This window comes from Chaetodon auriga, chromosome 15 (genome assembly GCF_051107435.1).
Source record: "Chaetodon auriga isolate fChaAug3 chromosome 15, fChaAug3.hap1, whole genome shotgun sequence".
NCBI lineage: Eukaryota > Metazoa > Chordata > Actinopteri > Chaetodontiformes > Chaetodontidae > Chaetodon > Chaetodon auriga.
Window position 1 is genome coordinate 16813677 of NC_135088.1, and position 11035 is coordinate 16824711.

Below are 11035 nucleotides of genomic sequence, written 5' to 3' on the forward strand. Positions count from 1 at the left end.
TAATTTGGGTAAGCTTTATTAAATCTGCAGACGCGTCAAGTGAACATCACAGTAAATTCTTTTCCATCCTTTTGTCGGAAACAACCAGTTGCTTATAAAGCAACTGGACTACATGTCAATACAGGCACATGAAAGGCACAGCACAGACCATGAAGCCATCTCACATCGCTAAGGTTGCTTTTCCTGCACAGCATGTGACAGAACACCTGAAAAGGACTGAATTCAACATGACAGTGCTGTTTTCCTTATATTCTGTTCTCTATGCTTTAAAAAAAAAAAAAGATCCTTTTATGATACAGTTGCCACAATTTGCCTGTCTATTGGTACCAAACCCAAGCGAAGAAGTAGTATGCAATTCAAACATTGTTTTCCAAAAAAATTAATATTAAAAATAAGTAACATTTCATATACATACAGTACAAACTTTAAATAGAACAGTTTATGGTGATTACAGTTAAAATTAGACGTGTAACATGTAAGTCCAGTGAACAGTAGCCTTTTGTTCTCTCACAGACATTTCACGATTTAGCCATCACATTGTTGTAAATTTCCAAAAAATATTTGTTAAAAAAAAACTGAGAAAATTCAATGATTGGTTTTCAGAGCAAACATAATAGATGTAACAAAAAAAAACAACAAAAAAAAACGCTATTATCCACTCCTTGTGTAACACCGTTATCACCTGTGTGCGTGTCCCTGTGTGTATGTTTGTACGCTGGATGCGACAGTTAAAACTGTGCAGGTTTGATTCTGGGTGCAATGTGAGGGAGCAGCAACCAGTAAAGTGCATGTGAAGCAGCATGTGTGTACTGTGTACTGTGTGTGTGTGTGTGTGTGTGAGTGAGAACAGAAGGGACAGCTGTGGTTTTGTTTGTGAGGCGAGCTACCCATTGGTCACCGCGGGGTAACAGTGAAACCGTCGGGGTCTAAATGGGACCTTGTCCCTGCTCCCTGCTGCGTTCTCTTGTCCAAATATGTTACAGTGTTCCCCGTCTTTGTTCTGTAACTAAGTGCTCCCTGCTTAGGAGTTTAAAACCCCCTTTCTTGCTGACGTCCCCAGCAATGTGTTGTCATTGTAGTGTTGGTCATCAAAACGCTTGCGAATCTCAACAAGCATATGTCACAAACCAAGGTGCATTTTAATATGACAACAGCATTAGAAATTGAATGTTGTGCACACTCCAGTTCAAATGGAGGCCGCTGATTATCATGGAAGCATACACATCCACTTGGGCCAACTGTGTAAACTCCAAACATATTATATATTAGTCACCAGATATTCTTAAGACATTTTCCAATTGCACTTGAATACCAAACACATGGATTTATCGAAACGCAAGCGCAAGACAATTTACAAAATGTTACAAGTGATGTCAGTCGTCTGAACTCTGAGAATCATAGCCAACGATTCATCAGTAACCTGGCAGCTGCCAAGGGCCCTCATGTTGGCTCCTCCAGCCTCAGCGTCCAGCCCAGGTCTCATCCAGGAGCAGGTGTGGCTGGGCCAGGCCTCCATTGGCTGTGGCTGCGGCCTGAGCTGTGCTTCAGCCAGGCAGGGAGGAGAGGCCAGTCCCCCACTAGGAGGAGGCTGATGTCTCCATGGTGGACAGGATACGCACCACCTCGGTTCTCTGCGTGGGTGAGATGTGCTGGGTCATGTGCACAATAGAATCCATGGCAACCTCCGGATTGGCCTGAACAAGGCTGGAAATGAAAAGGGGAAAACGAGAGAAAACATCACCACGTGTTGGATTTCACATGTGTTCATGTTGGGGGGGGTTATTTGTTGCACTATATTCTCTGTACCACATGGAACCCGCACTGTTACGAACTGTCACCTGCGTATCTGCTTGAGGATGTGATCTCGGCGGATGTACTTGATGTTCTCGTCGATGACGGACCTCGCGCCCTCCTCTTCAGTTAGTTGCCTTTCCAGCCATCCCACCACTTCTTCATTGTTATCCCAGAGATAGGCCTGCACGATGACGGGAGGGGGTGAGAAGACGAACCGTGAGCATGAGTGTGAACAAATGTAACTGAGATTTAAAAAAAAAGTCCCAGGCAAAAATTGTTAATTAAGTATAGTCTACATACGTGAACGTGTGAAACATCATGAATCAACAAATAAATATCAACAACAGCAAAAGAGATGGACCGTCACAAGGTGGGGGCCCGACGTCTTGTGACTGGGCCTGATAGGAAAATTAGTATTCATGAGTGCTGGCATCTCTGATCCCAAACAAAGCCCGGCTGGAGGGTTTAGCAAAGATTTGGGGGCTGAGGGGTTTAATGGGCTCTTGCCTTTTTTATGAACAGTCCTGCTTGAGGTCCACAAGAACATTTAATGCCCTTATTAATCATTTTTAATCTGTTTGCTTTTAATTAAGAAACAGCGTGTTGCTCTCCTATCTGCACGTGCCAGGGCTGTGATTAATTGTGGCTTAAGACAGCCAGTCCTGATTGGGATAATATATTAGCTAACAAGAAGGCCACTTCTTAGGAGATCTCCAGTGCTGGGCTGGCTCATGTCACCCCTGCGGCTGGTCCTCTGAGCCCGAGACTGGACTGGAAGGAGTGGCATTTATGCATCTCTGAGGGATGTTTATTTTCATTAACTGCCAGTTATCAGTCCATCTGTATTAAATCATGATGATTTAATAGGAACGCTTGCTGCTTCTTTATCTAGTACACCTTGGGGAGAAGGGGAGTTTCGGGATAAAAAGGCACAACCTGTGTAATCATTCCCAGGGGCTATGTTGTTGCGTTTACTTGGGCATCTACACTGAAAAGAAGTCAATCTCAGACTCTGTTTTTAATACAATTTAATACCACAATGATCTGTCAAAGACTCTCTCAATCATTTATCACAATACTTTGGATACGAGTAGATTCTGAAATCTAAAAATAAACGAGCATGAGGTGGGGGTTTTACCTTGACAGCCCCCTCGGCCTCAACGAACCAGCGGCGCAGCATCGCCTGGACCTGTCCGTCTGTCAGCTCGCTGTTGGCTGCTTGGATCTTCCTCTTCACCGTCTCCTCCAGCAGCAGACGCCGCAGACGCCAGTAAAAGAACTGGCGGGATGTTTGCCATTCAAGGATGTCCTGACATCGGCAAAAGACAGAAGAAACAGTGTGAATGCAGCTGGCGTTATTAGAAGCTTAGAAGATTTACATATTATTAAATGGCAACATAAGGAAGTGCATTTCATTCTTTGTGAATTTAAAGGGGAGTCGGAATAATCTGCTGGTCTCAACCCATGTGTGTGATGTCACTGAGGCAGAACTCATTAAGAAATCAGACTAGCTGGCAATAAGGTCAGTGTTGCACATTTGGCTTCATTTGAGAAATAGCTGTTTATGTTCAAGAACACCGGTTACATAATCCCTGGAAATATACCGTATGTGTGTGTGGATTCATTATCATTTATCACATATTACACTAAATTGAAAAGGCTAATTCAGTGTAATGAAAAAGCTAGTTGAGGAATCACATGGGAATCTAGAATCTATGGGAAGTAGATCAATGTCTTGGATGTGAGGATGTCATTTTAGGAGCTACTATCACACACTTCTTTGCTGATGTACTTGAGCTGAACATGCAGACCAGTGCAATTAGTATGTGCCACTGTGTGTACAAAATATCCTGCTTGCCATCCATCTGCCACAGAGCCTTCTGGTCATGTGAGCAAAGTGAGTGTGTGTACGCTCATGTGTGAAAGATGAGCCTGGGAAGGCACAGGATGAGATGGGGCCTGCCCAAGGCTGCTCTGCGGTTTCTAAGGTGATTGACCAGGGTCATCAGAAGATAATTATGAGGACGAATCTCGCAGCCTGGTGAGACCAAACATTATTCACCAGGCAGGTGCAGCAGCAGCTAGACCGACACTGCCCTGTGGGCTTTTCAGCTTTTTCACACACCGCACACTCACACTGCAGCAACGCATGCACACAAGGCAGCACTAAAAAACGCTCACTGTTATTACGCCCTTCTCCTGCATGCGACCAGGGGTGTCGTGGAGGTCTGCAAACTGCACAGCCACTTGGTGGTAGATGGGCAGGAGAAACTCCTCGCGCTCCTTCAGCTTGGTCTCCAGCTCTTTACGATCAGGGGGGCTCAGCTCTGGCGTTCCTGTAGGAGTTTCAGAACAATACTGTAAAACACGCTGTTAAATCATATGCCAAAAACTGACTGGTTTACAAGCAGGAAATACAGTGTACCAGGGAATGAGTTAAGGTGTGACTCTATGCTCAGACAGTCCTATAGCTGACCTTCCCTTATAGTGCCACGACCATCAAATCAGGTTCTACGTGAGCATGCAGCTGTGAATTAACTCCTGCTAACAGCATTTGGTTTCAGAGCTCCCCCAAACCCCTGGTCGCTGTCAACAAAGACTGATTTCTGTCAATTCCAATCTGTAAACTCTCAAACCCTCCCCAGCACCCCCTCCGTTCCACCGGTCTGCCCAAAGCGCCGAGCGCACAGAGCATCGGGCCACAGTTGCTCTGAGCCCGGAGGAAAATCAATAGGCTGTGCAGGAGAGACAGGAGAGCCAGTGATTGATCTGAGCAGCCTGTGATTGACATGTCTCCCAAGGGGGAGCAGTGAAGATGATACAATCAACATCAAACAAAGAACCACAGTGAGAGCACACATGCTCCCAGCTGATCTATTGCTCCTCACTAAAATGAGGACAAGGCTGAGGGGTCGAAGACACCTGTAAAGAGCTATAATCAGAATCAAAGCGGAGGACTCACCCAATCTTTCAGCCAAGCCCATGTAGACTGGATCTACTCTTCTCATGGTCTTCACCAGGTCCTTCCTCCTAAACTTGATCTCCACTGTTCCCTCTGGCTCCAACACTCCACCTCTGGAGACAAGAGCGATGAAAGTGAACAAAGGCGGTTTTTCCATAAAGATGACACTCAATCTGCCCTTCTTCTGTCCAACTCACCGGCTGTCCTTGTCAGCGTACATCTCCATGTGACGAGGGTTGATGGTGGGATCTATCACCACCCAGGATCCTCCCCTCAGCTCAGCCTGTGGCGGGATATAAACTAGCACTGGCTGCCTGTATTCCCTCAGCCCGTCCACAATGTAGGCCCCGAACTTCAACACCTGGTCGTACATATCTAAGAAAAGAATATCAATATGAGATACCGAATGGGCTCAAATCCAGACTGACTGATTAGCAATGAGGCAGAAGTACCTTTCATTCCTCCAGAAAAGCCCCTCCAGTTGGAAAACACTATGAGAGGCAGGCCCTCTCTGTTCAGGTCCTTAATGGCCTGTGCTGTTTTGAAAGCTGAATCAGGGAACCACACCTGTCCTGCCTGCTGGATGATCTAAATGCACAGATAAGAAAAACTGCATCAGACCCTGCTTGTCTGTCCAAATACTCCAGTTCACGCTGGAGTATATGCATTGACCCCTTACCTTTGCTTCTGAGTCCAAATTGGCTGGATCGGCTGGGATTGACAGCTCCACTGACCTGGTTTCCACAGCAACCACCCCTGTAGGTATCCCCCCAAGTCTGTGGAGAGAAGCCATTCAGTGCTGACACCTATAGAATAGCTTGACTACATTTATGATGCAAACAAACTCTAAACTCATTGGCAGCGTGTCGTCTGGGTTCAGTGCATTGTTGGGATACTGACCTGGCTCTGCCTACCACCACACTCTGAGCCCAGGGCTGCATGATCTCCATGAAGGAGCCATGGTCAAAGAAACCACTCTGCCAGGAGCCCTTTGGAGCTGCGCATACAAAGATTGGTGGAAGAGAGTGAAATAGGAAAGAAAGTGAGGTTAATGATTGCAAATTGAAAACGCAACTGAATTAGCTTTCTTTCCACATTGCTTTTAAAACCCTCACTTTATTTCTCATGCAGTTGGATGCTCTGTATTTTTCCCCTCAGAATCTGTAATCTCGGCAGCAACCATGATGGATGACTGTATAGAGACTTACTCAGCTCTTTTTCTGCCTGCATACCCTGACAAACATGCCCAGCCTATGACGTTACCATTCAATTAAGCCTCGCCACTCATCACTACCAGAGACGTTGACTGGCTCCAACACGGTCCCCCGGTCTCTTTGCTGTCCCGAGTTGTAATTACAGTGATGTGGAACCTGCTCAGTCCTGACTTACAGTGTAAAACACACTGGAACCATTCAGATTTCACTGTGTCTTCCTTAGTTTCTTAACGGTCTCCGTCCAGTAATAAATTATTCCAACGATCCCATCAGGCTGAGATAATAAATCTTTCTATTTACTTCAAATAACTCACAAAAAATGCAGATGGGACTCTTTACAACTGCTGATAAAGCATTTTGGATGAAGTAGTAGAGGAAACGAGCAAAAGTGGAAAAGTGTAATTATCACCATAGTTACAACTCCGATGCTATTTAAGGCAATACTTAGCTTCTTAGCTTCCAGCACAACTCAGCATTTGATGTAGCCACCCCATTAATAATAATAATAATAATAAACAAGATTCGACACTCACTCTGGCTGGGACGTCCTGCTAACATCCAGCGAGGGTCATAAGGAGCCTTTGTAGGCACAAACTCCACTAGCCGATCTATGGGATCCTTAGCACTGAGGATGGGCACCGGACTAGATTTATTCTGAAGAAAGGAAATGTCTTATTTGACAATGACTAAAAAAAACAACAGCACTAAAAAATCCAGGCAAGTTCGTTTCTCACACTGATTTAAGGATGCAGCATCCTATTCAAACAACAGCTAAACCTTACCAACGGCATGTAGGACAGCCACTGCAGAAGTGTGAAGACTCCCTCAAAGTCATCACACACAGCACAGTGGGTTACACCATTGTTGTGCATGATTTGGATTCCTCCAAGTTGGTTGTTCGACGTGTACACTTCTCTGCCCAGCACCTGTAGTAGAGAAAAAGGTGTGGATTTTACATTGGGGGGTAAAGGATAATACTTTTCTCTGTTGAATCTCTTGACGCCTGACTCTGATTTTCATGCATGCACCATGGAATTAAACGAGAGTAGTGAGGGAACAACACAGGTAGCTTGAAAACCTGCTTGGAAACTGGAGCAGAAGTTTTCTGCCCAATTTAATTCACTGTTGATTCAGCTTTTAAAAACCTCCTCTCTCTGGAGGCAACAGAGTTAATCCACTGTTCACGTTGTGCAACCATGGCCGACAACAGGAGCTCTCGTCATTGGGCTTCTGGTCGGGGGGAGTGAGGATCAAAGAGATCACACACACAGACATGCCAGGTGGCAGCAGGGACCCTGAATTACATGGGCCCACTGCCTCGTCAATACAGGTGATCAGCAGCCAGAAGGGTCTCTGCCACGGCGGTCACAGGTGGGTGGCAGCACCTGCCACTCTTCCTGGGGAATTTTCTGACAGACAGTGTGAATCAACACACACCCTCATCCAAAACATTTCACTCATTCATCTGTCTTGCATCCCTTTTTGCTGTATTCTGAATCCACCATCTGCCAGTTGTGACAGAGGCTGTTGTATAAGGGTGAGATGGAAACCACCAAACTACTTCAACTTCAAAACTGCCTCTATACCAACCTGAAGCCATAAAATCTCCCTCCCAGCCCACCCTATTTTCATAAGCTGCCTAGAACAGGTGGCAGGGCCCTGACATGGTTCCATAAAAATCAGAGAGGAGCGCAATCCCTACCCTCAGCTCTCACCTTTTCAGCCATCATTTACTTTCTTTATTACCATTAATGGTTATGTATCTGGCTACAAATCTAGGGCACTCTCCTAAAGCTGTCAGGAAAGCCTGCGGCCCCAAGAAACATTGCAGTCACCTTGACATACACAAAACCCCTGTGCCTCTGGCCATCGCCGGCTTCATTAAGATTCCACAGCAGAGAGAAGAGGAGGGGATATAGGAGGAGGAACAGAGGGAGATGGCTGGGAGGAAGAAAATGAGGGGCAAACTGGATGTAACAGCTCATTGGGGTATTTATGCTAGTAGTTACTATCCACTCCCCATGAAAATATGAGAGCTTTCCAGCAGCTAATGAAATGATGATCTCTGGGTGGCAGCCTCCTGCTCTCCATTAAGTTTCAGTTAATAGCCAGGAAGCCGCATGATAAACGAGCTAAAAATAACCCGATTTCTCACCCGGGTCGCGAGTGAAATCAGTGCTTTTTTAAAATAAACACAATCGATTGTAAACCAAGAACACATAGCAATACTATCGCCCGCACACTGTCGACACATGTCAGTAAACATCACTCCCACAGATGCTGCTAAACACTGGGGCTATCGAAAAACAATTGAGCGCCCAGCAAATAGGTATATCATCATTGCCCCATTTGCATGATCTGTCAAGTTGCGATCTGTCATCTAATATGAAATGGAGTCATCTTAATGTACTGACAAGGACAGAGAATGGAAAGCGAGACAAGAGGAAGCAGTGAAGCGCGCAGACACACACACACACACACACATACGCACGCGCACGCATCCACACACTAATCAACTGCATGCAGAAAACAATCTGCCTCAGCAAAACTTTTCATTTTGATTAAAAACAAATGATATGGGTGTCCTGCACTGCAGCCTCTGGCATGTCACTCCATTTCTATGCAAATACAACTTCATGGTTCGCTTTCAATTATTCCGCCGTGAGTGGCAGGCAGGCCTTGTGGCTGGGATCGGAAAGGGAATCCTAGTAGAACAGAACGAGGCGGAGGGAGGCCTGACCGCTGAGTTGGAACGACACCAAAACCATAAAACACTTTTCTAATTTCTTTCCTTCTGATGTATAAACACACACAATTCTACCCTGTTGTTTTATATTCCAGAATCTACAGATTCTGTTAATGTATTATAAGTTTTAGACACACACACACACACACACACACACAGAGCACCATTGTTTGCTCTTCCCCTCATAAGAGCATTTCTGGTGAATTCCTCATTAAAATGCAGATGCATCAATTGTGTGAATTTAGAGATAACTCGTTCGGTGTTGCAGGAGGAGCACAGTGCACACAATCACACGACAGCATCATGTTTTCAGTTGGAAAAAAAAAAAAAAAAACCTCTTTGTGTTGTACTAAAACATGCAGTATACCGTGGATTATTTTACCTTGTTCAACGCTCCAGCTCCAGTAAGGATAATGTGAGAGTTGTCCACTTGAATGGTTCTCTGTCCAAGCCTCACCAGATAGGCTCCGATCCCTATGGCTCTGCATGTGACCTGCAGGACAAGAGAACCGCGTCAAGCCTTCAAATACGTGTTATGTAAGCAGATGCATCGACTCTCGGTCTTTGTTCTAGAACAATCACATAAGGAAGAGGCTACGTGCACGCGTGTGTGACCACTTCAGTCTTACCAGGTTCATGGTAATGATCTCCTCATAAGCCAGAGAGGATTCTCCAGCAATCATTCCAGACCCTTTCAGATTCTCCACACCCAGCCCTTCGTCTTTTCCTATGATGTCAGTGATCTTGTACCTAAATGACAACACATGCATTCACTCAAAGCCAGGCGTGACTCTCCAATAGCTTCCCCTACCACTGTCACCCCTACTGCCTTGTTGTAATCTCATGGGCATGCTTGACTGACACTACAGCATCCTGCAGATTCACCCCCCACCCCCTGTGTATTCATATGTAATGAAAAGACGTACCTGGACTCTCCCTCATCCTCCACATGTTCGCAATGCACAGAGTTCAGAGCTGAAACTTTCTTGTAATCCTGAGGTGTGAGGTAGAGATACTTGAAACCCTGCAGAGGGACACAGCAACGACTACTTAGAGAGACACAGATGCAGAAAACAAGCATCTTCTGAAAGGCATCAAAAGATAAAAGAGCCCACAAAGACAATGTGATGTGACTGAGACTTTGCTGGCTGACCTTATAAGGATCAGCTGGATCTTGCCAGGCCACGTGGAACATGTGTCTGATTTCCTCTGCCAGCCCAATGCGGGCGCCACTGTTGGCTGCGATGTAGATTCGAGGGATGCCGCTCTCTCGTGCCATCTCAGAGGCTCGCAGGAACAACACGTCCTCCTGGGGCCCGAATGAGCCTATCTTGTGAGTGATGTCATTACTTATGACGATGATCTCACGTCCCAAAGGATATTCTGGCGTGCGCAGTGTCATTCGCCAGGCCACCATACCAATCTGGAGAAGAAAAGAGAGACATTTTGACAAAACAAAAAAATATAAATGTACAGACTCTATTTTAATGTTGTTCTGATTTTGAGGGTGAATGTATTTGCTTAAATGGTGTCACGGGGAATGAGATCCAGTCTGAGATGTTCCCTTATGCTCTATGGCTGATTCAGACTGCAGCATTTTATCCTTGGTTTAAACAGACCTAGCTATTATTTCTCATTGCACTTTCAATGATGCATTAAGCATTGGCATACAACAATAAAGTATTAACAAGCTCCCAAGAACCCAGTCAAAGAAACACAGAGACACCTACAGAGTAAAAGAGAAACTGCACGTTTTGAAAAAGGAGGTGAAAAAAAACAAAAAAAAAACCCAAAAAACCCTGACCTCGTTGCCCCCTGGCAGTCGGTTCATCTGCACCAGCTGACCTTGGGCGTCAAGAACCAGCTCTGTGAAAGTGAGCAGCTCAGAGGGGAGAGGGCATTTGGGTAAGTGGGCATAGGTCTGGGTGGAGTGCCACAGCTTTTTCAGAGCCTGGGAAAAGAAATGAAACGGTCAAAATGAAGTTATTCCACCAACATGATCTGGCCAATCAGTATTTTCTAAGTCAAGATGTGAGTTTGCAGTTTTTGTACCGTACCTGTCGAAACATTTCTGGAAAATCATAGACATAGGTGGTGCCCAGAGACTGCGCCTGGAAGCGCTTAGACTGCAGCAGGTCCTTGGTGACATAAGGGGTGTTGATGAGCATGCCATGCAAAGGCCCCTGCTTGTCCCCATATGCTTGGAACATGATCTGAATAAAGAGGGCAAGAGAGAGTCACTTTAAAGATATACTGACCTCTTCAACAACCTTGCCAAAATATCATGACTTTTGAGAGTGATAATGATTAGGATGATGA

The 11035-nt window shown here is 45.4% G+C and overlaps 1 protein-coding gene across 5 annotated transcripts in view; it reads right to left on the reverse strand.

The window, feature by feature from the left end:
- Positions 1-11035, reverse strand: part of acaca (acetyl-CoA carboxylase alpha) — a 31609-nt gene continuing 20574 nt past the window's right edge. For all 5 annotated transcript variants that reach the window (XM_076749780.1, XM_076749779.1, XM_076749778.1 and 2 more), the window contains 17 exons: positions 10774-10929; positions 10521-10667; positions 9870-10139; positions 9643-9740; positions 9346-9466; positions 9099-9209; positions 6753-6896; positions 6504-6624; positions 5657-5753; positions 5436-5532; positions 5209-5344; positions 4954-5131; positions 4757-4869; positions 3976-4130; positions 2933-3103; positions 1839-1975; positions 1-1704 (listed from right to left, as the gene is read on the reverse strand). In XM_076749780.1, coding sequence (XP_076605895.1) covers positions 1578-1704; positions 1839-1975; positions 2933-3103; positions 3976-4130; positions 4757-4869; positions 4954-5131; positions 5209-5344; positions 5436-5532; positions 5657-5753; positions 6504-6624; positions 6753-6896; positions 9099-9209; positions 9346-9466; positions 9643-9740; positions 9870-10139; positions 10521-10667; positions 10774-10929 — 2379 coding nt within the window. In that variant the 3' untranslated portion in view covers positions 1-1577. The remainder of the gene's footprint in view (positions 1705-1838; positions 1976-2932; positions 3104-3975; positions 4131-4756; positions 4870-4953; positions 5132-5208; positions 5345-5435; positions 5533-5656; positions 5754-6503; positions 6625-6752; positions 6897-9098; positions 9210-9345; positions 9467-9642; positions 9741-9869; positions 10140-10520; positions 10668-10773; positions 10930-11035) is intronic.